General features: G+C 35.0%; 1 protein-coding gene across 1 annotated transcript in view; it reads right to left on the minus strand.

Moving 5' to 3' along the window:
- ARFGEF1 (ADP ribosylation factor guanine nucleotide exchange factor 1) overlaps positions 1 to 26,349 on the minus strand; it is a 104,345-nt gene that overhangs the window by 44,600 nt on the left and 33,396 nt on the right. Inside the window, exons 6-14 of the mRNA XM_054590231.1 lie at positions 21,881 to 22,157; positions 18,060 to 18,170; positions 14,797 to 14,969; positions 13,120 to 13,253; positions 8,992 to 9,226; positions 4,784 to 4,883; positions 4,545 to 4,684; positions 4,340 to 4,448; positions 3,491 to 3,692 (exon numbers count right to left, since the gene is read on the minus strand). Of these exons, the coding sequence (XP_054446206.1) occupies positions 3,491 to 3,692; positions 4,340 to 4,448; positions 4,545 to 4,684; positions 4,784 to 4,883; positions 8,992 to 9,226; positions 13,120 to 13,253; positions 14,797 to 14,969; positions 18,060 to 18,170; positions 21,881 to 22,157 (1,481 nt within the window). The remainder of the gene's footprint in view (positions 1 to 3,490; positions 3,693 to 4,339; positions 4,449 to 4,544; positions 4,685 to 4,783; positions 4,884 to 8,991; positions 9,227 to 13,119; positions 13,254 to 14,796; positions 14,970 to 18,059; positions 18,171 to 21,880; positions 22,158 to 26,349) is intronic.

Raw genomic sequence — 26,349 nt, forward strand, 5'->3', positions numbered from 1 at the left:
ACATACACCTATTAATTCTAAATTCCCTGCTTTTAAAGTATAGAACTTGAATTCTGGTGACTGTTTTAACTATAATCTGACAGCATTATTTCCTTTATTTAAAAAACCTCTAGATACTTGATTTTTTTTTTTTAAATCCTCACCAGAGGACACCTTTTCATTGCTTTCAGAGAGAGAGAACAGGAAAGAAACACAGATGTGAGAGAAAAGCATTGAGAGGTTGCTTCCCTACGCACACTACGAAAATCGTACTCTCCCTGACTGGGTCATAACCTGCAACCTAGATATGTGCCCTGATGAGGAACTGAACCCGCAACCTTTCGGTTACAGAACAACGTTCGGGCCAACTGAGCCACATTGACCAGGGCTAGATACTTGATGTTTTCAAAATAAAATCCAAAATAATTAGACCACCACAAAAAACCTTTCACAATATGGTTCCAGTTAATTTCTCATCCCCTCTCCCATCTACTTCCACATATCCCTGTCTCATTTCCCTAAATGCTTAGCATTTGCAGCCCATTTCCTCTGCATGCCCTTCACCTGCGCACTGAGGAACTCTCCTTTATGCTTAGAGATCTAGTTCAAATGTCACCTCTTTCTTTCCAACTGATTTACTTTCTACTTTTATTGTACCAAAAATTACTTTAGTACTTCATTTCCTGCCACCTGGGTGCAAGCATTCTTAAATGGCCTCTCTTGTTTTGTTCATGTTTCTAATCCATCCTTCAGGCTGCTGGCAAGTCATCTTTCCAACACAGAAATCTGATGCTGCTGCTCCCCTGCTTGAAATCCTTCAATAGTATACCAATGCCAGGAGCAACAAGACAAAAACTCCTTTACATGGAGAATAAGGCCTTCTGCAGTCTGGGGACAACTATATGCTTTAATCTCCTGCTACTACACACCCCCTAACCCTGGCCCTGCCATTGTTTAACAACAGTACTCAAATGTTCTCCCTTTTCTTTGTCATTATCTGTCTGAAATGTCCTTCTCTGTTCTATCCTAATGATTCCCCAGTGAAGTCCTAATTCAACTATTACCACATACAAAAATTAAATCAAACATTTTTTCACCGAGATGAACAATTTTTGCTCTTTAGAAGCTCTCATTTTAAAGAAATATGATTTTTAAAAAACTACACTAAAAACACAACAAATAAAGGTAAGAAGGCAGCATCAAAGAGAAAGTGACTAATTTACAGAAGTGGTCATGATTTATTTCCAGGGGAAGGTGACTATGGAGCTGAACTTTGAAGAGCGATTACATCTCTTATAAACAGTAAAACATCCTAGACAGAGTGAAAAAGGTCATACTAATACACAGAAGCATTAAACAGCATATTATTATACATAGCTCTGCATTGGTGGAGCACTGAGGTGAGTGAGATACAGAAGTGGCAGGTAATGAAGCTTAGAGTTTGGCAGATCCAAACTGTGGCCTTAAGAGCAAGAGAGGAGAGAAACAGTAGTAAGACTTTCATTCAGAAAGAGTACGTAAGAGTGAGAAAAGACTAGGGGACAAGTAAGACCAGATAAGGGTAAACCAATTAAATTATACTAGTCAAGGCAAGAAATGATGTTTTGACTTAAGAGGATAACTGTGGGAGAGGGAGAGATGAGAATAAATTGAAGAGATACTCAGGAAGAATCAACAGGATTTAGTGACAGACCCAAGGGAGGAATCTAAGGTGACCCCAGGATTCTAGTTTATAAATTTAGTAACATGCTGGGGTTAATAGTCTCAATAAGAAATAGAGTAACAACTGGGTTTTCTGTTTGTCTTTTGTTTTTGGTAGGAGTATTGGTGAGTTGATTGTAGAGAGAATGGAGACTGATAAATTTGACTATGGACATGCTGAGTGTAAGAAGCTATGCAATATTCAGTAGAGAGGTCCAACAGGTAATTAGAGATGTGAGCCCGAACTTCAGTGGAGGTATTTAAGTTAAAAATAACAATTGGGAGTAGTAAGATGTTAGTAAATAGACAGTAGCTGAGATCATGAAAAAGAACATGATCATCTAGGAGAAGTTATAAAGTACGAAAAAGGCTGAAGGACAGAACCCCGCGAGTGCTAAGATGTATGTTGGAGATAAACAGCTCATACCAAGACTGAGATGGCACAATCAAATTGGAAAAAGGGACAGGGCAGAGCAGTGCCATGGAAGGAAGAGCTGTGAAAGAGTGTCCTGAGTGACAGCATCCTCAAGGAAGTCTGAAGTAGAAAGCAAGCCTAGCGGTTAGAAGGAGGGCTGGAGGCTACGGAGACCTCCACTTTAAAGCCCTGTGATGACCCCCTCTTACTTCTGAGTACTTCACATAGAGTTATCATCCCATGGCAGTACTTCGTACAACACTCTACTATGGACTTTACCCAGTACCATTTTTAAAAAAAGTGCTTTGCCCAGATTTAGACTGTAATCTTGGACACAAGGACTGGTGTCTCCATGTTTCCTGGCACTTAGTCCCAAGTACTAAGTATGTGTTTGCTGAGTGACCAGCAGAATTTCAGTACAAGTATCTGTTTACACTATTAGACCTGGGGCCCAGATAAGCAAGGGCTGTTTCATTCATCATTCATTCCAGGACCTTGCATAATATCTGGAACACATGCCACTTTGTAAATAATGACTGAAAAATTAGAATGAAGTATTAATGGCAACTTCTTGAGGTAGTTTTGTGAGATTTTATAATTTTATGACATGGAATACGTTTACATCTTGTCAATTTTCAAAAAAATACATATACAATGAAAAAAGACATTAATCAAAAGGCTCTGCTTAAGATTCAGGAAGAAATACTTTACAGCAGAAGGAGTAGGCCAACTACAGTTTACAATAGATAGATTCATGGAGAAAGGCCAACAAGTCCATTTTTCCTTATAGTGCCTCCACAAGGAGGGAAAGTAGACTGTAGCATTGATACAGGAATTTTCTAGTAGCAGGCTGATATCACACAGTTTAGTGAGAAAACTGATGTCACTGCTCAGGTTCTGGTAGAAAGCCAAGCTGGAAAGGGATGTTACCATCTTATCAACATACAAAAATGAAATCAGTAACAATGGATCAATAACAAACAAAAGAGGCACATTTGTACCCCAGTAGAGAAAATGTAAAATCTATAAAGGAGCAACACTAGTTATTAGAAGTTCCATACTTTAATTTTTTTTGAGTCACCAGTTTAGAAAATGTAATGGGGACTTTTATAACTGAACTAAATAAACCACACAAAACTGCAGAGATGCAACAAAACAGCACATAAAATGTGGTACAAAATTAATTTAATATACATTATGGAATCAGTTTGGGCTAGATGAAATGAGTAAGGGGAACTCATTTAGGAGCATTAGAAGTCAGAAGAATTTTGCTCTGTTTTACTCACTGGAAGGGAAAAAACATAATCCAAAGATACAGAAGATCCCAGGGCAATGGTGGCACAGTACAGATAGAGGAATATTCAAGAACATTTCTCTTAAAAATGAGACACTCACAAATCTATCCCTTGTTCTATTATTTCTTTTTGTTGCTTTAGGACTTCAAATTGTTCTGGATTATCGGTGCCAGACATCTGTGTACTGTAGCTGCCTATTCCTGAAGATGATGTTGACTCTAGGGAATTTAAACTTCCATATCTGTTTATTGTCTCAGGGTGTTTGATTTCGTTTGTCTCTTGCTCTGAGGGTTTTTCCTGACCTGTAAGTAGAAAAACTGATACAGTAAATTATTCTGTCAAAGAAAAAAATGTAAAGGTAAAAGAAAAATTACCAAATTCAGGAGATTTCATTGTTGCTTAATATTTGTTTAGTACAAGTAAAATATTAGATGCCATTAATACATTTACAATTTATACCATTAAAAAAAGTTCCTTTTGCAGTCATAGTGCTGAGTGTCCATTGGGTTTCTGCTCTCAGCTAATGACTACCAGTTTTCCTTCAAGGGACTCTTGACTAAAGTACCACCAGGTAGCCCTGAAGCTATGAGATTTTCTATGAGTAAGGATAAATGTCAAACATGCATGAAAAATCCCATCTTCTTAAAACATACTGACTTACATATATTTCTTCTATAACTATAACAAAGTTGCATTAATATGCATCAATCACTTTTATATGCTATTCAAAATACTTCTAGGAAGGTTTAGGAAAAAAAAGTCTGGTAACTAGGGTAACTAGGTTGAGAAGTTCATCATTTTAAAGCTCATTATTTAACTTATAGACAATGCTTCTTCATCAGCTAAATGAATAAAGACATCATGAAACTAGCTTAATGGCATCTGCAACTATTACAACAGTATCATTTACTTAAAATGATGAAGAATTATACTCAAAATGTTACCTTACCAAGAGTTGTCTGTGAGTTGGGATTCACATACTGATCCTTACTCCATTCAACCATGCACTTCAAAATTGACACTAAGCATTCTAAACCTTTTTTCCTTAGGCTCAATTCCTACAAAGAATAAGAGTAAAAACAAGATCTTTTAAACAAGACACACAGCACTTCCTTGGCAAAGTTTAAATTTGAAAATGTTTTCAAAGTTCTTACCTGAACATTACTCATACCAAGTTCTTGACTGCCCCTTCCTTGAGCAATTTTTGAAAGATCATTTACTAGTCTTTCAAATATATTTGCTGCGTTTAAATCACAGTCATAGTTTACATAAATATCCACTACACTCTGAGCATCTGTAACAATACAGTATATTAATTAACAAAGGGCATATAGTGTATATTTAACCTTTTAAATACCTCACTACAAGAGATAATATAGATAATTTCAAATACCTGCACAAATCCTTGTTAAGGTCTGAATAACCATCCACTTGTGGTCAAATGAGCTGGTCGAAGTTTCCAAAATGTATAGGAAAATTTCTTTAAAGAACACCTGTGATTAGGAGAAAATGGCTATTAAAATATGTTTACAATTCATAAATATGATCATTTTTTAAATATCCCAAAGGTGCAGAACACAGATTAGGACCCAACTTTCTCTGAAATTTAACTCCTTTTGAGTCCATCTCTGAAACAGGACTAAATTAACTTGGGCAGGTGACTTAAACTAGCACTAGCAGTAGGAGCATTGCACTTCACATTAATTTGTTTGCTATCACACAAACACCTACAAAAGAAATCTACAAAGATTTGGAGCTCCTCTGAATAATTTTTTGAACATTTACAAAACTAGTATAACTCATAATTCATTTTTAACACCCCAGAGAGCATAAACTATATTCTGTTCATCTGTTATACCGGGTGGGGCAAAAGCAAGTATACAGTTGAGAGTATGCAAAACACAAGAGTTTATTTTTGTATCATTGATTAATTACTGTATTATTTTCCATATGAACAACTGTAAACGTACTTTTGACCCACCCCCTATTTTTCAGACATTATAGTACTGGGAAAGTCTAATTGTTCCTAGATTTAAAAATAACTGGTGGTGTAACCCATATAATAAAAAGGACCTAATTATCTAATTCTCATATATTTTTATCATTACTCACACAAATGAAAATCTCTGTTGTCTGAAAACTACAAACTATTCCTCACTATTCTTTTATACCAAATAATGTCAACCACAAAGGACTTACTTAACCTAAAAAAATAAATTTCAATTCAAGAGCTAAGAATGTTCAGATTCAAATTTACTTTGGAAAAGTGACTGTGATTTAAGAGGGGAAGACTGAAAAAAGAACAAACCAGAAACAACATACTGTATTAACATTTATAGAACACATGTATTATGAACCTAGAAATTCATTTTACAATGTATGATACAACACTGTACAACTTCTTTCCCCAAATTAGATGAGGTTTCCTTTAATGTGCTTTTCACAAAACTCAACACATTTCTAGTACACATTGCTTAATGTCAATATTTCCTGCACGACTGTGTAAGTTTTAAGAGGATAAGAGTCAGGTCTTTCTTGACAAGCACTGTGTCCACCCTGTGTGGCATACAGTAGGCATTCAATAAATATTCATGGCCACAGTTCCCAAAAGCTTCACCGAGATGCCCCAGAATGCTACAGCAAACTCAGGGGGGTATCATGAGAATTTTAAAGGTAAAAGTCAGAGAAATACATCTGTTGGATTCCTCACAAAATTGTTCAGCATCACCATTAGATAAGTTAAATCACAAGACACATTCCTTTCAATAACATAATCATTTTTGCAAACCTGAGTTTTGGTGGTTGCTGTGATAAGCAGCAGGAACTGAATAAAAGTCAATGAAAAATAGGAAATAAGGGTGGCATTATACAATTTGACTGCAAGTTCTAAGCAGTTGTGCAGTATCCAGCAGACACCTAAATTCTAGTAGTTAGTAATTGTGACTATTTAAAACTGTATTTTGAGAAATAGACATGTAAGTTAACGCCCATGGAAAAATACATTATAGAAACTGAGGTGAATATTATCAGAAGATGAATGTTTATTTAACAACAATCTCAATTTTGTTTTGCAAATTTAGGTTTTCAGATGTTGGGTTTTCTCCAACTGCAACATAGCTGAGCTTGCATTTGAATGTTCAGTATTTTCAAAAGCATATCTACAGTTACTTTGTTTTACCCTCATAATCTCCCCCAAAGGGAGAATGCAGGGTAAAATAATAAACCTGATCTCTTTTCAAAAACATTACTACAACCATTTGCAATAAGAATCTACCATCTATGAGCAGACAGGAAATTTCTTGGAAGTATTTCCTGCTAAATTTGTGCTTACAAAATTTTTGTGTATCAAATTTACTCTACAAAAATAGTAATTCCAACTTAAGGAACCACAAAAATCATTTAAGAATTTATATTTCATACAGTCTACTAAATAGTACTTAATGAAATAGCGTCTCAAGTGTCCAAAATTATGTAACTATATGCAGTCTTCCAAAATTCTCTGGTGGCAGTTTAAATATCTCATCATCAAATGAGAGACTTTTAGCTGGTTACAGAAACAAAAGTTCCAAAAGTTTTTTTAAAAAGTCTCTTTTACTTTTAGTTCCTGAAGATAAGAAAAATCTGTGTAAAAACAGCAACTGTTGTTAGTTAAATGCCCTTCATTATTTTAACAGACATGGCAAACTTATAAAATTTGATACCATATACGGGCCAGAAATTGTTTCCTGTCCAAAAATATGGTCTAAATTGAAAAGCTTTTAAACACTAAACACTAAAGCCTTATTTTGTCTCATTCCCATACAAATGTTCTCCATGAATTTGGGTAGATACAATAGAACATTAATCGAAGATATGATTATCTTAACCATCTCAAAGCTCTGGGAAAATAACAATTTATCCTTTTCTATGAGCTAATAAATTATTAGTCTTGAGTTAGGATTAAATATAAAATTAATAAAAATTATAATGTAACTTGTATATAATACCAAACATTACATGAAGCTGAGAAGTGACCAGCATGAAAGTGAGTATTTCTAAAATATACAATGTCCCAACCAAAACAGTATTTAAATGACAAGCTGGAAAAGGTATCCATTAAGTCAGCAAAACACAAAGTACTGTTTTAAAATACTGAATTAATTGAAGGTGAAAACAAAAGACTCAGAATGGCTACACCTACAGTATACATGCAGACATGATTGGAAGAGTCCCTAATTACTTTTGTTAAGTCTCTGGAAATATTTTAGAACCACATGACAGTTATTCTATTTCTAAAGATCTTTAGGAATATAATATATACATTAGAAAATATATATAAAGCAAAAATTAAAATTTCAAATGTCCTAAAATATAAACAACACAAAAAAATAATCCTTCTTGGTCACACCTTTAAAGTGCCAAAAACTTAAATGGCTTAAAATCATGTATACAAAGTATATATTTTGTGTTGGGAACCGTCCCACCTGGTTTCAGGGACTGTAACCTCGCCAACAGGCGAGAGGGCCCCAAGGCTGAAGCTGAGCAAGGAGGCCTTGGGGAAATAGGCCACTGGAGACAAAACCTGTCCCCACCTCTGCCTCCCTTTCATCACTCTGCTTAGCCCCGGAGGATGGCTGGTTAGTCAATGACAGGTAAGACCCCTCAATGGCAGAGGCAACCTATGAGAGGCACAGCCACATGGGCATCAGGGAAGGACTTGGGGGACAGGGAGAAGAGGAAAAAAACCCTCACTCCTCAGCTTTGACATGGCCAGGGTCCTCATTCTATCTGAAAGAAGTCTCCTTATTCTTGGCGGCTCCCGCCTGGCTCAGGCTTGAAACAATACTAAAGGCAGGTACAGCCCTAGACTGGATCAGGAGGTTGGGGACCGGGGGACTAGGGTAGAATCGGGCCTAGAAGTAAGTTCATTGAAGCGTGTTTTGTTCCTCCCTGAAAAGCTATGATAACTGGCTTTTGCTGGGAAGGAAATTTACATTATTCACAGACCCCAACCTGAGGCAAATCTCTTGTGTTCCCTCAATTGTTATTTGTAAACATAGCCTTTTGACATTGATTGATGAGTTTTGCATCCATATCCCTGAGCATAGGGTTCTCAATAAAAGCCACTAGAGGGAAGTGCCACCCCTTTCCCTAGCAGACCTAGAGATAAGTGTCTGGGATGACTTATTTTATTTCTTTCCCCACCCAGACAACCCGGAATGTACTCTCCAGGACAGAGTCCACCCTCTGCCTCAGCTGGCGTCCAAACAGGGACCCTCAGATCCAGAGACCGCGCTCCCTCCTCAATTTTGAGTTTTCTTTTAATATAACCAAAACCACTGTTACATACTCTATACACAATGACAAAGTTATTATGAGGACCAAGTTAATTCAAGACAAGTAGAATCATTCATTAAACTGGTATAAATTCCTTGAAGGCAGGGGCTGTATCTTAATTCTCAGTGCTTATTTAGTACTCAGTGCTTCACAGCTATTGATAATTGAATGAGTGAATAAAAAAAGAAGTAGATATTCACATTCTTAAAAACTTTACAGTGTATTAATAATGTGACTTAACATGAAACAAATTGAAGTGCAACAATGCCTAAATGAAGAACATACCTCAATTTGCATCTTCAGATGCGTCTTGAAGTTTGACAGCAAAGTAAGAAATATGGAAAGAGAAAGCTCAAAAACCTCTGGAACAGATGAGACTCCATTTTTCGAGAGTGCAACACACAGATACTGCTTAATAGCATTAATAAACATCTCATTTGTCCTGAAAACAGGTCCTGCATTCTGCAGAATGGACAGAAGTAACTGCAATGAAAGAATCTTGGATCGTAACTCATGAGACCTAAAATGTAAAAAAGAAGGCACAGTATATGGACAAGTTTAGCATTATGGTAATAACAGGTTGTTTCTGAGCTATTTCCTGGTACCATAAAACTTCACAAACTTAAATGGAGGAAAACTGAAAACTGCACATACAGGGGCATCCAACCAGCAGCCTGCAGGCTGCAGGCCGCACATGTCCCAGGATGGCTATGAATGCCTCCAACATAAGATTGTAAATTGACTTAAAACATTATGAGATTTTTTTGTGTGTGTGATTACGTGTCACAGTGTATTTAATGTATGGCCCAAGACAATTCTTCTTCTTCCAGTGGGGCCCAGAGACACCAAAAGGTTGGGTACCCCTGCGAGTGAAAAAGTACAGTACATGAACAAGCTTAAACACTAATAATGGGTAGTTCCACTGATGTTCTCTCATACCACAAAATTCACAAACTTTTAAAAGGGGGACACAAACATTCACACATTTTTAATATCGACATACTGTTCCTTTGAACAGCAACAAAAAAATACTTCAAGATTCATGCCTTGCTCCTTTCTTTCAAAAGCATAGTTCACTTTCTAGAAACCATTATGAACTTCTATGGTGTCATACTTAGTGTATAATAGGTCAGATCTACTTAGTTCCCAGTTATGCTACTCAAAAATCCTAGTAAGTTTTGGTTGCATTAACAAGTTATAGCACAACTTCAAGGTTAGTTTTTCAGGAACCATTTAACTTTTTTTTTTTTTTGAAATATATACAAAGAAGCTTTTAGAACATTTATAGCCTTTAATTGCTTACCCACCCTAAATATTTTCACAGTGAAAAACTAAAAAGCCCATTTCAACCTAAACATAAATTTTTTTCTGATCAATATACTATGTCATACTTCTGATCATGATTTGGAATTTTAATCACCAGATTTCACAAATACAATTTTTCTCTCGTTGAAACTGACCTCTTAAGCCCAACAAACCAGGGTGATCTATCCCAGGCAACTTTTCAAATTCAGGATACACTAAAATGCTCTAGCAACTAGCGCTTTTCATTTTTCATTTTGAATGCTATACTCAGTCACATTTATAGCATATAGTAAACTTAACTGCTCCTGATTTCTACCTTAAAAAATTTCATGGTTACATGAACAGTGTAGGAATTGACTGTGGGAGTGGGGGGAGGGATGGGCAGAGGAGGGCAAACGGAAAAACACTGGGACAAATGTATAGAATTAACAATAAAAAAATGATTAAAAAAAAGGAAAAACAAAGTTCATGGTTACAAGTGTCAGGCAAATCTTTAAAACGCTAAGAAACTGTAATAAAGAATATTTAATTTTATGTACACAGGAATCACAAAAAAAATTACTGTATTTGAAACAAAACTGGAACCAATAATATTATTCATTATGACACAGTCATGTTTCTAAGATGGCTATGCCTCTGAAGCTAAGAATATGCACAGCATAGAGAGTATTATTTTTAGGAAATGCTCATATAAATCAAGTTAGAAACAGCTGGAGGTAAAACTCTGAACAGCTACATGAAAATATGGAATGGGCCAAGTTATCCCCCATTCATATAGAAGCCTTCCAAGGTTTACACCCTACTACTACTTCCTAGTCTAGCTCATCACACTTTTTGCTCAATTCTAATAGTAATTAAAACCTGTAGCTTGTAAACATGACTTCTTATTATCAGAATGTTTTCCTTTTGTATCCTGAACATCTAACATGTTCAAGACAAATACAAGAATGCCTTGTATATGGTATGTGCTCAAAAAAAGTAATGGATTTATTCATACACTCATCTAAGCATTTACTAAATATCTACTATGTATAAGGCATTAATTAATAAAGCAATGACTGTCCTGACACAACAGCATATACTTAAAAAAAATAATCATTGTCTCTTTTCCCATCACCATTTAGTCCCTTTATACCCCTCTCCCCCCAGCAATCACTGCACTGTCGTCCATGTCCATGAGTCCTTTTTCCTTTTTGCTCTATCCCTCCGCCCTCTAACTTCTCCTCCTCCCCCAGTCAATGGCATATACTTTTGATAGACAAGAGAGGCTGGAAATTTCATGTCTGTGGTTTTTCATGGCATAGTTTCAATTATAATTTAACTTAAAACAGCACTAAGATCATCATCTTAGCAAACCAACAAAGTATAGACAGAAGCGAAGGCAAAAAGAAAATTTTGTAAATATAAAAGCTCATTAATTTTGGCAAAAAATCATTCAAGCTAGAAAACCATATATTCTCTTTTGGAAAAAGAAGTTTCTAGGGGGTGAAAATGTGATCTCTTTCAATACTGAGTATTCAGTATTCAATTCCAATGTTTAATGAACCTGATGGTCAAACAGGTCTTTTTTAATGTACAAACAATATTTCCTAATATTTGTTTAATCCCACTAAATAGAAGGATAATTAATTGATATTATTCCTCATAAAAGCTGCTCTCCAAAACTAGATTACTCTTTTTTCAGGGCTAAATGAACACCCTCCCCGACACAGTAGTCCTCAAAATTTGTATATATTTTTTTGTCTTCTTTTCATTCTTGGCATTTTAAACATTTCCTTGTTTTCTGTTTCTAGTATTTTTTCAAATACATTTTTTTTATACTTAATTTGAGAAAACATCTGAGGCTTTTAAGGTTAACAACATTTTTAAATCATGGCAAAAATGGTTTTCAACAATAACACCGAATTCTTATGTTACATCATCCTTAAAGTAGGTCTTCATCAATTCAGAATGTCAAAATTGCCAATTTTTGAGTAAGAAAGTTACATTATCCATCATAATGAGAATTAAAAAACTGAGAAATTTTAAAATACATTCTTATAAAATATATAGGATATAATCAAGTTTATACTGCAATCTGAACAAACTTAATCCTTTCTCCATAGAGTTCCTATTTTCCAAATTACAGAAAAACCAGTAAATCATGTTTCTGACTCTCAGGATTTGGGCCTAAAGAGATTTTAGAATTTTAGGCTTCTGGGCCTAGAAGTTCTTTCCCAATGATTCAGTACAATGTGACAAAGTAAAATAAAACTGTAGAAAATTAAGTTTTTATTTTAACCATCTCTAATCTTTCTTCTTAGTTTACACTTACAAGACGAAATGCTCTAGAGGTTTTTAATGTAGTGTTGCTTACATTTCCCTCATTTCAATATCCCTTTCTGAAAGTCACTCAAGCCTTCTCAAGGTTTCTATCTCCAGAAAGTTCTCCTCAACTCATCATGCTATAACACATGAGACTGCAACATTAGAAAGGTATGCCTTTCTAATAGCTCCCAAACTCAATGTCAAACAGGAATTAGTTACACTTGAATCAGATGAAATGAAATATTTGATGATTTATGACTTTCAAAAATGGCACATTCCTACACTTTAAACTACTATGTTTGATGAGATTCAGACAAGCAACTTTTATTGCAAAGTACATCTGTTCCCCATGGAGGAACAGTATCACTTTAGGGCATTTTTAAGACCTTAATGAATACATATTATGCCTTCTAAGATTTCTCTCTCTTAATAAATCAACTAGTAGCATTCAGAAGCCTAGCATGAAGCTATATGTAACAGGGATACATTAGCCCCAAAGTTACTTAAAAATTGGAATAGGAATTCATTCAATCATTCCATATCTAGTGAGCATCTACTATGTACCAGGCACCATTCTACAATGCTATTGGTATGCTTTGGGAAATAGTGTGAAGTACCTACTTTAACAGTTTTGGAACTCACTTTTTTTTTTTCAATGTATTTTTTAGAACAAAATAACCCTAAAATATATTTTTGAGGATTCTACGGAACAAGAGGAACAAGAGAAAATCCAAAGACTACCTTACAGTACATTTTGAGCATTGAAACTGTATTTGTCAAGCAGAACAGCTAATGACTTACTTTGGATCTGGTGGTCCATCTGACAGTGGTTTCATTGACAGTTTACACAATGACCTGAATACTAGAAAGGCATCCTTCTGTAAAATGTGGGAAAACTTAGCACCAGGTGAAGGTCCTGAAGAATTTCCAGATTCCTAAATAAGTTAACATACTGTATAAATAAAGATATTTGCCAGTGTAAAATCATTTCAGCCTTTTATACATTTTATTCAGTTCAGTAATAAGTGGGGTTCTATTGGAAGGGAAACCAGATGAGGAATTTGTCACATAGTTTTTCTTTAATCTGAGATTCCATCTCTATTTTCAACAGTTAACACCTAACCAAAATGCATTCTTTTAAAAATATTCTCTCTTAGTTGCCAAATAAACTCTTAAAATAAACCCAGCTCACACTACTGGGTTGGCCAAAAAGTTCATTTAGTATTTTCCGTACAACGGATCTATTAGTGCTTAGTTGTCTTTAACTTCATTCAAAACAATTTCGATTGCATTGTGACAGCTTTCATATCACTGTGGATTTTTAAAAAAATCAAATTGGTCAATTTTTATGCAGCTATTTTAGTATTGAGGATGGAAGATACACAACACTTCTGGCATATTATGCTTTATGCTATAAAGGTAAAAACATAACTGAGATACACAAAAAGATTTGTGCAGTATATGGAGAAGGTGCTGTGACTGATCGAATGCGTCAAAAGCGGTTTGCAAAGTTTCTTGGTACTATCGACATTTTGGCCAAATAATTCTTTGCTGTGGGGCTGTCTTATGCATTTGGAAGATGTTTAGCAGCACCCCTGGCCTCTAGCCACTAGAAGCCAATAGCGAGAGATAGGTGACATACTCAAAATATCCAAATCAATAAAGTTATTGGTGAAAATGAAAAATGTCTTTTATTTTATGGAAAAAAACTAAACAGACTTCCTGGCCAACCCAAACAAATATTAGCACATCTTGCCCCGACAAGACACTTCATCTATAGCTTTACCTATGCTTTCCACTACCTAATGTTGGCTGTTTTTTTAAATTTTTTCCATTACCATTTATCCCCCTTACATTCTCTTTTGCCTACACCCAGTCCCCTTATCTTTTTGTCCTATTTTGTTTCTTATCTACTTTGTGCAGCTAAAATAAGACAATGGAGATCCTCAAAGCAATGTTCAAGAGTTACTAACTAATGAAACTCAACAAGGCCAAGAAAGCTGTCCATTATATATGGGACAATGACTTAAGGTAGAACTCTCTTATCTAAAAAGATAAGGGTGAAAAAGCAAAATATAGGATAGGAAAAATAAAGAGAACTATAACTGCCATAGTATGGATTTCATTGTAGCCCTGAACAACAATAAGATAAAGTTCTCTAGATTTCTAAAAGTTCTTTCCATCCTATGATACTTGAGTTATCCTATGAATATTTGATAAAAAATTTTTCTTTTTAGAAGTAATTTCAAAGGAAGGTGGGAAAGATGTGAACACATGACACTGCAGAATTGAGAATTTAGCTCTCAATTTATTAAGACAATAAACTGCCTTGATTGATATCAATGAGGAAAAACCCCCCAAGTTTTTATCTCCCCCAAGTGAAATCAGCCAGCATTATCAATTAGATGCATTCACCACAAGATGTTGGTGACCTAGAAATGTGCAAGATTAACAGAATTTTCCCACCCCTATTCATACCTGAGTATCATTGGAAGAGACAGATAATCTGTCGTCAGGTAAGGATGGTGTATATGCAACAGAAATTGGTGTTCCTGGAATTCCATTTGCTTGAATATTTTCACTGTCACTACCATCCTCTAAAGTTCCAATGTTGCCATCTGCAGTTGCACTTATAGTCCTTTCTCCCATATCTAAAATGGTAAGAATAAAAAACATGCAAGTATGTCTGACTTAAGTTTATAAAATCATGAAGTATTTAAAATGAAACCATGGCAGAAAGTGGTATGAAGTAACATGTACTGGCACCATGTAAAGGTTAGCATACTTACTAGTAAGTAAATATGCACTTGGAATACATCCAGATACAATCCTAAGTAGCTCTAACAGTGAAACACAGCTGATGAAAGGCTAACCAGTATGTGCCAAAAAAGAAGCTTACTTTTAGTTTATATCAGCATTTACCAAACTGGGTTCTAATGACGCTAATGCCTTTAGATGGTAATAGAAATTTCTTGAAAAAAATATTCCATTATCAAAGAAGAGGGAAATGCTGGGAAACAGGCTTCTTTATCGTAGCCTTTAATTTGCTAATATGCATTGAGTTCTCCAAAGGGGATATAAAATATGCAGTATTTTCAAATTTATTTTACTGTGAGCCCTCTCCCCCTTTTTTAGAATACCTGTTAATACCTCTAATAACATATTTTTTGGAGTATTACTATGGCAATATTGGCTTATACCCCTGAATGTTTTTCAGTATGTCACTTTAAGTCATCATACTTGTAATTAATATAAACAGAAATAAATGACTTCTGATAGAACAAATAAAGATAATACAAATAATACCAAGTTTCAGAACTACTCTAAGGTGTGATGTATATTTCTTTAAAAAAGGAACACAAGCATGTCTATGGCCATAACTCAGTAACTGTCTAGCAGGAAACTGCTCCTTTCATGCTACCAGTTAAAACTGTAAGCTAGTATGAGGGAAACATACTGTACAATAAGGAGCACAGATTTTGGAATATGAAAGAGCTGTATTTCAATTCATGTTCTCCACCATTTAACTGGGTAAGTTATTTCACCTTTCTATGCTTCAGTTTCTTCATCAGCAACAAAAATAATATCTGAGGAATCATCAATACATACTATGTATATAAAGAACACAACTGGTTCTTATTAATATTAGCTATTATTAACTTTATTGATAACTGATGACACATGCCCAATTTTTGACTGCCTCAAGTAATGAAAGAATTGTATCTGGCATCCCACTCTGACCCTGCCTCCTGCTCTCCAAACTGAAATACCCTGGATAGATTAAACAGTGTAATTCCCAAGCATGTTCTGCAGTTAACAATAAAAAAAATATTCATTGATAAAATATATTTGGGTTAACTCTCTGTTACACAAACAAAACAGATGCTTCCCCAGTAGACCTTTTGGAGCTTTAATATGCTAATGTATGATATGCAAATATGATTATAGATACAGATATAGAGATCTTAAGTATATCAAGTATGTTCATATATATGCAAAGAACTCTCGTGAAGAAATTATAAAAAAATTTCATGATTATCAGAAATTGATAATCATTTCTCAAGGCCCTTATTCCAAATCTTTTTCTATCTGCACCCAATTACATCTCCTCCCATGGCCCTTCCTCCACCTTCTCTTTAACAAAGGACTTTCACCTTCCACCAAGCTAAGAGGTAGGTAATCCTTAGTCTCCTCTGCCCCACCATAAAGTTCCTTGACATCAACTTCAATCTTTTTCTTCCCTCTCATTTCAGAGGGAAAAATATTCCTTTGCATTTCTAAGGTGACCCATTCATTCAACCTCAAATGCATCTCTTCTTGCCTTCAGTAGTATGTTCCTCCCCTGAGTACTTTCTTGAAATATGGCATTTTCAATTTCAAGCATATGACTGGATCCTCCCCATTATTCAACAAACGGAATCAAATCTTTTCATGCTAAAAAAAAAAAAAAAAAAAAAAAAATCTTCCTTCACCTCTTGCCATACTGCAGCTACTGTCTATTTCTCTCCCTTTTTTATGAAATTTCTGAAAGGAATAATCAATACTTATTGATAATAGTTTCCTCCTTTTCTTCTTAGAACATTACTCAAAGGAACTAAAAACATTCTCTTCATTTCACCACTTTCCATGAATTAACTTAACTTCTCAGTGTCTCAATTTTCTCATTTGTAAAAAAGGGAATATTACCTATATGACCCTGTTAACCAGTATCACCTTAATCAATTTAATTTTTTAAAAAAGAGGAGGGAATAGTAACAGCATCTAAACATCCCAGCATTTGGGAAGGGCAAAATGAATAAATGCAAGTAAAGCCATAAAATTATTTGGGATACACAGAAATACTTAATAGAGTTAGGTATTATTGTCTGTTTTTCCCCTTTAATTCTCCCTTAACTGCCCCCTACACGTAAGTGCAAACTTCTGTTTTTAAGGTGGTATATGGAGCCCACTAATTTACCTTCTCCTTTGACATATCCCACTGAAATTACTAGGATAAATATGAACAAGAGACAGAATCCTTAATAGTACTGGAATATTAAGAAGGATATGATTAATGGACCCAAGTCTTAAGAGGTTCAAATCATTTAATCACACTTCTAGAAGTGTATGTAGTGAGGTACTATGCCTGTGCAAGGTACCATAAAATATGTAAACTTCAGCTGATTGGTCTCAAATCTAATCTTATCTATAACAACACTATTTATGAACATGTGAGTGAAATTCCTAACAAACTCTAAAACATTTTAATAATACAATCCATTAGATAGGAACTGACCCAATATTAACTGACTTGATCATGATAATGAAGGCCTAAGAAATCACAATTTTCCCAATAAAGATATAAAATGCTTAAAAGCAAATCAATTAAAACATTTTCTAATTTACAGTTTAGCACATTTAGGAAGGAGGAGAATATGTCCCTGTATCCTACTGCCAAACACAAAACCAAAAATGAAATAGCGTTAATCGTTTTTTAATAGGCTTGGGAATATGGGGAACAGAGGGTTATATAAAAGACTGTAGCTGAAGCTGGAGGGAAAAAAAAGGAGTACTCTTCCATAATCAAAGATATTTAAATATATTTCTACCATATATACACAATCTAATTTGTTTCAAAAGATTCTGATTTGAAAAAGAGCTTATATTTTTGTCCTTTTTAATCCACACATTATAAAAAAGTCTCCACAGTTAGATGAAATGTCCTAAGACAGAATAAACTAATTTCTAGTGGAATATACTACCTCCAACAACAATGTTCACCATTTCTTCTACAATGCTCTGTACAATGTCTTGTGGCTTTTCCTCACAGTCATGGTTTTCTCCATCATATAATATATCATTTTTAGACAATGCTTTAAAAAGAAAAAATTGAAGAAAACATTATTTTAGAAACTTTTACTAGACATTTATAATGAAAAGCTTTCTTTTAAAATAAAAGAAAAAATCAAATAGATAAATGAAACTAGAAACAATTACATGTTAAACCTTCAAAATTTATAACTAAGTCAAATTTTAAAATATAAATTTAAGTCAGTTTCAACAATGATTTATTGGACAAACTATTACACAATTACACAATTTTGGTGAATTTTCTAGATTACTCCTTTAAGAACCAAAATTTTTCAAAGTATTTTGAATGAAACATTTCAAACATGTCCTACACTTACCAAATAGTATGTTAAGTTTAATTAAAGCCTGTTTTTATTAATCAGCTCATCAATAGTAACAAGCCCATCACTGTGCTCTAATATAGTGAGGTGCTTGAAGAAGCAGTATCTCTGGGCCATCTTGCCCTCCATCAGTGACTTTCAACTCTTCCTTACTATTTGTTCCCCAACAGAATCTACATATCCAATGTAAAATTAAATTTAATATGTAAAAGACTCATTCTTCAATTTAACATTAATTAAAAACATGTAACTGCCAATCAGAACTTCCAAACTGCAAAAGGGGTATCAATTTAAAAAAGAAAACAACTTGACATTACAGTTAGCTTGTATGGACTATTGTAGATAAATGCAGGATTTCTACTGGGTTTTTTTTGCAATGTTCAAAATATATCAGGAAGGCTCAGTTAGTATTTTAGGATGCTTTGGGAACCAGAACCCCGTTCTGGGAGCCATTGCCCTATACCAATGGCTTCAAACTGCGTATTAGCTGTTAGTGCTGCTGTCTAGACAGCCCCCCACCCATACCACTAAAAAGAACTACTACTTATAAATCTGGTTTCCAGAAGTCTGTCCTCCCTATTCTTCACTGACCTTAACCTATTGTTTGCTGCATTCTACAAAATACTGAATGGCCATAAGAGGAAACTTGATAAATAAGCATGTCAAATCAGTTACCTTATTTTAATTTTTAAAAAAGCCCAAATACAATAACATTGAGAATCTTTTGTGGATCTTGACAGATAATTTTTCTACTATTTTTAAGCTTTGTATTTCTGTGCTCTAGTTGGCTAAAATTAGCTAGTCTGATAATTAAGAGTTTCAATGTAACTCAATATACACAGTCACTGAAACGTGCACGAAATCACTAGTGGATCAAGAGTCAATTCTACTATAAATCATCTGATAGAAAAAGATTACAGTAACAGTGAGTAAAAATTTATTACACACAGGAAATGATTAGAGAAGTTAATTATTATGTCCAAAGGCATACTGCCAGTAAGTAACTCAAAGCAGCTAACGTAACCCAAGAGCATGCATTCTTAACCAATGGCTCTCAGGTAGAATTTTCATTTATATGAGCTATTCGGCAAAAAACGTCTTTAAAGCCAACATAATTGTGACTATGCGACAGGGGATTATGTCTTATTTATAATTCTGTATCCTATAAGATACCTACAGTGGTAACCTCACACACAGTACAGTCAATGCTTTCACTCCTTGTGTCTCTGCCCATGTTGTTTCTGCCGTTGAAAATTTCTTAAATTTTCTAGCTAATCAGTACCTACCCCTATAGAAGGTTCAGCTAAAACATCATCACTTTCTCTACAAAGGTATGTCCTAACTCTCATCAGCAGAATTACATTGGGTATGCCACTTTCAGGATATTTATGATATTACATCTCATTTACACATGCCTGGCCATTCAGGCAGACCATGAGCATCCTAAGAGCAACAGCTACACCTCCGTCAACTTTTTAACCTCGAGTTCTAATATAGTGCCTAGTACAGAGTATGATAAATAAATGCTGAATGCATGAATAAAGAAATAATAACACCCAGATGTATTAGAAATTAGCCCTTTGACTCAGCCCCTTTATAAGCTCAGTGAAAGTAAGAGAAATTTTGACAAGGGCAGGCTAGAAAAATGTGAATTGTATAAGCAATACAGATTCCCTATTGGCCTGAGTACTATGAATGCATGCTTGGTTTATTAAAATTATCCCTTTGAAAATAAATAATAAAGTACTATTAAAAATAGTAAAGCATCTTCTTGTGCCAGTGCTGATGTTCATGCTACTATTAGGTTACAGAAAAGATGTGGTAAAAAAAATAAAAAATCAACAGCTGAAAATATATTACAGAAATCTTTCCTCAAGGTGAGGTAAAAACACAGAATTCAGATGGACTGTAACTGAGCCCTAAGAATGCATCCTAGTTCTACATACCACACTGGAAAGGCAAGAGAATTTCCATCATTTTCTGAGACCAACCTAACAAGGGAAAAAGGGAGTAACCAAACTCCTTGGCAGTTTTATGGAACAGCAGCTGGATCTTTGGATGATGTTTGGAAGGGAAAATGACTTCATGTGATTATTTTTAGAGAAACTTGTAAAATAAATAAATGTAATTTATTTTGTAATCTTGTAACCTTTTCCTTATAAATTTACCATATTTTGCCATGTGTAATTTATAAATATACCATATTTTGCCATGTGTAACGTGCACTTTTTTTGCCCAAGTTTTTGAGGGAAAAATAAAGATGTGCATTATACATGGGTATAAGGATTACATACCACGAGTACAATAATGGGCACAATAATGCACACAAAAACATGGGTGCGTTATACATGGCAAAATATGATACTTAGAAAAAACTGTCAGAGGACATCTCAATATAAAAATAAATGAGCCCTGACTGGTGTAGCTCAGTTGGTCGGGCATCATTCCACAAAGTGAAAGGCCGCTGGTTCTATTCCTGGTTAGGGCACATGCCTGGGCTGCAGGTTCAGTCCCCAGCTGCGGCACATTCAAGAGTCAATTGATAGATGTTTCTCTCTCACATTGATGTTTCTCTCCCTTTCTTTCTCCCCCCTTCACCATTCTCTAAAAATAAAATCTTTATAAAAATAAAAGAAGTATTCTTGTATGTCAGATAATTATTCAAAAGATTTCTTTTTATATTTAATTTCAGTACTTTTTTTGACCGTAATCTTTTCTGAACAATGTAACGATTTCCTAAAGTTTTCAGTCACATTCCATACAACCTTACTAAATAACTAGGTCTCTTGTTTGATGTAAAACTAGTTTTAGTAAGAAAACTAAAATTCCTGCCCGGGCCGGTGTGGCTCAGTTAGTTGGAGCGTCGTCCCATAACCAAAAGGTTGAGGGTTCGATTCCCGGTCAGGGCACATACCTAGGTTGCAGGTTTGATCCCCAGTCCGGGTGCATATAGGAGGCAACCAATCGATGCTTTTCTCTTGCATCGATGTTTCTCTCTCTCCCTTAAAAAAAAAAAACAATGAAAAAAATGTCCTCAGGTGAGGATAATAAGTAAATAAATAAATAAACCTGAAGGTCCTATATAACATGTTAAAGAGACATTTAGAACCCTTTTTAGTAACACGTATCTCCTCTAAAACAAGTCTATAAATCACACTGCTCATGAGATGCTAATGAATGCATAGTATCATTAACAGATGTCTTGTGGGTTGAAGTGAAATTAACTTTAGCACCTAGGGTGGAGAAAGTCCACAATTACCACAATATGTCTGGTACCCATTAAGCCATATTATTCTTTCCACAATTCTTTAACAAAAAATGCATTCCTATACTTTTCCCTTAATACACACACATACACACAACCCACCACAACCCCTTCTCAGAAAGATTACTTTCAGCTGCAGTTGCCTGATCAGCTTCAGTTTGTTCATTTTCTGCACTGGAAATATCAGATCCATTTTCAGGTTCTGTGTCATCCTGAAGGCTTTTATCCACATCATTTGTATGGGGATCAAGGTCTCCTTCATGTTCTTGGGATATATGATCAACAGTCTGAGGTGGCAAATATCTAAGGTGAGGTGATTCAGGCTCATGATGGCTTACTGGAGACTGCAACAGATGATGATGCTGCCGGTGCCTTTCTTTTTCCATTTGTTTGGCTTCCTGCAACTAGAAGAAATAGAGTAATATTATATTTGTAAAATAAGTTATTTGAAATTTGGAGGAATAATGTTATACTCATTAGAAATTATAGTCCATCAGAAACAAGGAATGTAAAATATACTAAAACACAAAAACAAGTAACAGTGGTCACTTCAAAAGGGGATGGACACTGGTACACAAGAGATGGAAGTGATACATCGTTTTTTTTACTCAATTTGGTGTTTGCATGATGTAAATGTATTACCTAAACAAAACCAAAATAAAAAAACAAGTAATTTTAATAGCTTCAGAATAATAACTGGATTGTTGCCAATAGTGGATTTACCTAAAATTAAACAGAAATTTCACTAAGAGAGAAGGAAAAGTGGATGGGGGAATACGATACTCACACATTCATTTTTACTTATATATACAGAAACAAATTCTAGAAAGATAAATAAGAAACTAGTAATAATGGTTAGGAAGGGGACTTTTTAGTGTATACCCTTCTATACTATGTTCTTATGTAATTTTTATCAAATTTCTTTTAATTAAAATAAATTAAATCTAATAAAATTGCAATGAGTACTTAAACGCCCCTGCCCAGTCACCCAATAAAAGTGAGAAAAAAAAAAAAATTCTATCTACAAATGTTAGTCTTATTTGAGGTGACCAGACATTATTGTTTTCAACACCACCTATAAAACTGGCTCACTTAAAAGATGCTAAAAACAGTAACAATCAGGACCACAGGGTTTCATTTTATAGCATTTTATTGTTTTTAGACACATCTCTTTTGTGTCTGCACAGATGGAATCAGAATTCTCAGATCAATTCTTTAGCCCATTCATGAGAAAGTCGACTTCCAAATTACCCATCAGGAATCTATGACTTGGAATCCAATCAAACCCCCAGCCTAACTTTAGCCAATGTACACCATGGTTTACCAGGGTAAGCATATGCTTTGGAATCACAGACAAGGAAGATGTTGAAACTCTAGAAGTATCCTTGAAAAAAAGAGGAAATATTATTGCATGAAAAACATATTCTATATACTTCTATACTTTCTAGAGTAGGGGGTTTCAACATTGGTACTACTGACATTTTGAATTGGGTAATTCGCTTGGCGGGAGGGGTCTGCCCTGTGCACTGCAGATATTTAGCAATATCCCTATGTTCTACCCAGTATATGTCTACCCAACCTAGTCATGATCATTGAAAGTGTCTCAAATGCAACCTCAGGGACAAAATCCCCACCAGTTGAGAACCACTGTTCTTGAGAGAGCAGCATCTTCTCCAGTGAAATAATTTTAGAACTATACATTTTATAGAGTTTTATTGGGTGGGGGAGCAGTGGAAAGAGATCAGTAGTATATATAAATAAATTAGATGTCTTATCTTACAACTTTAGCACATGTGGAAGTTAAATCAGTCTGTCCACCCTTTAATTTTCTCTCTGTTCCCTTTCATACTTTTCTATAGCTATCCACAGCAAAGAATTAAATATCCTTTGAGATGTGAAACATGTTCAGAGCCTTTATCACAATTCAGTTATGTATTCACTTGTGTGATCATTTGTTGAAGGTTCATTTTCCCCTTCTATGTCCTACAGTTTGGAAAATTTCTGAAGATAGTGGCCAAGTTGGTTTTGCTCCGCACTGTGTAACTGAGACCTAAAACAGTGCCAGGAACATATAAAGAATGTATAAAAACTTGATGAGAAAGTAAAAAAAAACCTTATATTTATGCCATTAAAAAGTGATAAAATTGCCCTGGTCATAGTGGCTCAGTTGGTTGGGTGTAATCCCATAAACCGAAAGGCCACTGTTTTGATTCCCAGCACATGCCCAGGTTGTGGGTTTGGTCCCTGGTAGGGGCATGTACAAAAGGCAACCAATCGATTTTTCTCTCTCACACTGATGTTTCTCTCCCTCCCTTCCCCTCCTAAAAAAAAAAGATAAAATTTTCATTTACTTCAAAAAACCAACAAAACTACTGCTAATGGATGCAAAAGGGAAATAAGTCAATATTAATACATGAGAGTGACTAGCTAGACTATAGTACATCCTAGAGTACTATTCATCTGTAAAAAGAATGAGGAAGATCTCTAAGGACTAATACAGAATCTTCTAAGACATACTATTAAGTGAAAAGAGCAAAGTACAAAGATTATCTATTGTATGTGTGGTACCTAACCTTTAAGGTGGCCAACAATGATCATCTCTGCCTCTTAATTTTTACTTCCTTGTAGAGTCCCCTGCCATACTGTATCAGGAATGGTCTGGGCAACCACTTCAAATCATAAGGTAGATATTGCAGCTTCTGTCTTGTTGCTCTCTCTGATCATTTTTACCCTGGGGGAAGCCAGTTGCCATGTCGTGAGAGGTCCTACAAGACCCACATGTTAAGAAACTCAGGCTTTTTTTTTTTTTTTTTTTTGCCAGCAAATAGTGAAGAAAAGAGGCCTTTCACCAACAGCCCATTGAGTGAAACTGGAAGCATTACTCTCTAGCCCAATAAAGCCTTTAAATGACTGCAGCCTCAGCTGACACTGGGATACACTCAGTCAACTGCAAATTCATGTGAAACCAAGTCACAAGCACCCAGCATCTAGCTGGGTAGTATGTTATTCAGGAAAAGATAACTAATACAGTATGCTACCTTTTGTGTAAGAGAGGTGAAAAATGAAACCACACATATATCTGCTTATTTATGCTAAAGAAATGCAGGAAAAATAAACTAGAAACAAAAAGGATTAGCGACAGCCTATGGGTGGAAAGAGAAGGGAAAGAGGAATAAAGTGGTAGGAAGAAGGAGGGAGCAGAATTTCTCTCAGTGTATCTTTTAGGTAGTGGTGACTCGTAAATCATAGTAATGTATAACATACTCAAAAAATAAATAAGCAATTAAAACTAAAAAGGATGTGAGGACGGACATAGAAAACAGGCATTAATAAGTGAACTTAATTGTATTACAAAGGAATAACATTATCCCACTGAAGAATGTGGGTTACTCTCTTAAATACAGTAACTCTGGAAAACAGTATTTTGAGTGGGTACTACAAGGCTAAAGATAAAAAGAACTACATATAAAATGTTGTAATCTACTTAGTAAATTTGCTTCTCACAATGGTATGGGCTAGCAATTCTAAAACTATTTTGTGTAAAATAGGACTGAAGAAACAATATATGAGAGAAAATGTAAGCCATATTTCCTAATGTTTAGATAGAGGAAGTTCTAAATAAAAGAAGGGTGAAATGAACGCTGTAGTATTGGACTAGAATCAGAACTATCCATATAAACATATAGTTTTTAATATGCACAGACAGACAGTCACATACAAGTGTGTGGGGGGCTGGGAGTGGGGAGGTAGAGTAAGTATACAGCTAGCTCTATCTGCCGAAGGGGCCTAGAAGCAAGAACATTCCAGTGGCATTGAGCATACCTAGCATCAGATTTTGGTTTCTAATCACCATTCTCCAGCTGAAGGAGCCAGGGCTCCCTGCTGAAGTAATTGACTCCATGGCTGAAGAAGAGAAAATTCAAAATAAGCCCACAACATCTTGAGATTCCAGAAAGTCAGGAGGTACTTAAAAAAAGCATGGAAGCTTGTTAAAAGGACATAGGCCAAAGCTGGAATTATTTGGGCAACTGAATAATGACAGTATTGGGCTGTAACCAGTGGGATAAAATAAATACCTGTGCATACAAACTGATAGAAATAAAAACTGCATAAACAGAAAAGAAGGAAAATAATTCTGATTAATAAATAAAGAAGAAGAGGGAAAAAGAAAATCACCATTAGGGAAACACGACAGTAATTATCTGTTGCCAAAAGATTCACTTATGGATACCTAAGTTGGGTTGGGGGAGTGTGAGAAGGAAAGAGGATATTTGCACAGATTTAAAGTATCTCTTCCAAGATATCTATTAATTATAAAAGAATAACTAGTAACTTTATAGTAGAAGAACCTGGCAGATTCCAGCTTAACCAGGTAATCAGATTAACATCACCAGTAATAAGACATACCAACATCATACATTACTGACATAATGCATTGAAAAAGGCACAACACTGCTTCAGAGATATTCTAGTAAAAAATGGACCACCTCATTCTAATCATGAGAAAATATCAGACAAATTAAGGGAAATTCAACAAAATAACTGGTCAGAATCCTTCAAAAGAATCAAGGTGATGAATGATAAGAGGTTGTCTAC

Source organism: Pteronotus mesoamericanus, unplaced genomic scaffold, assembly GCF_021234165.1.
Source record: "Pteronotus mesoamericanus isolate MK-2021 breed Mesoamerican mustached bat unplaced genomic scaffold, CSHL_Meso_final scaffold_174, whole genome shotgun sequence".
NCBI lineage: Eukaryota > Metazoa > Chordata > Mammalia > Chiroptera > Mormoopidae > Pteronotus > Pteronotus mesoamericanus.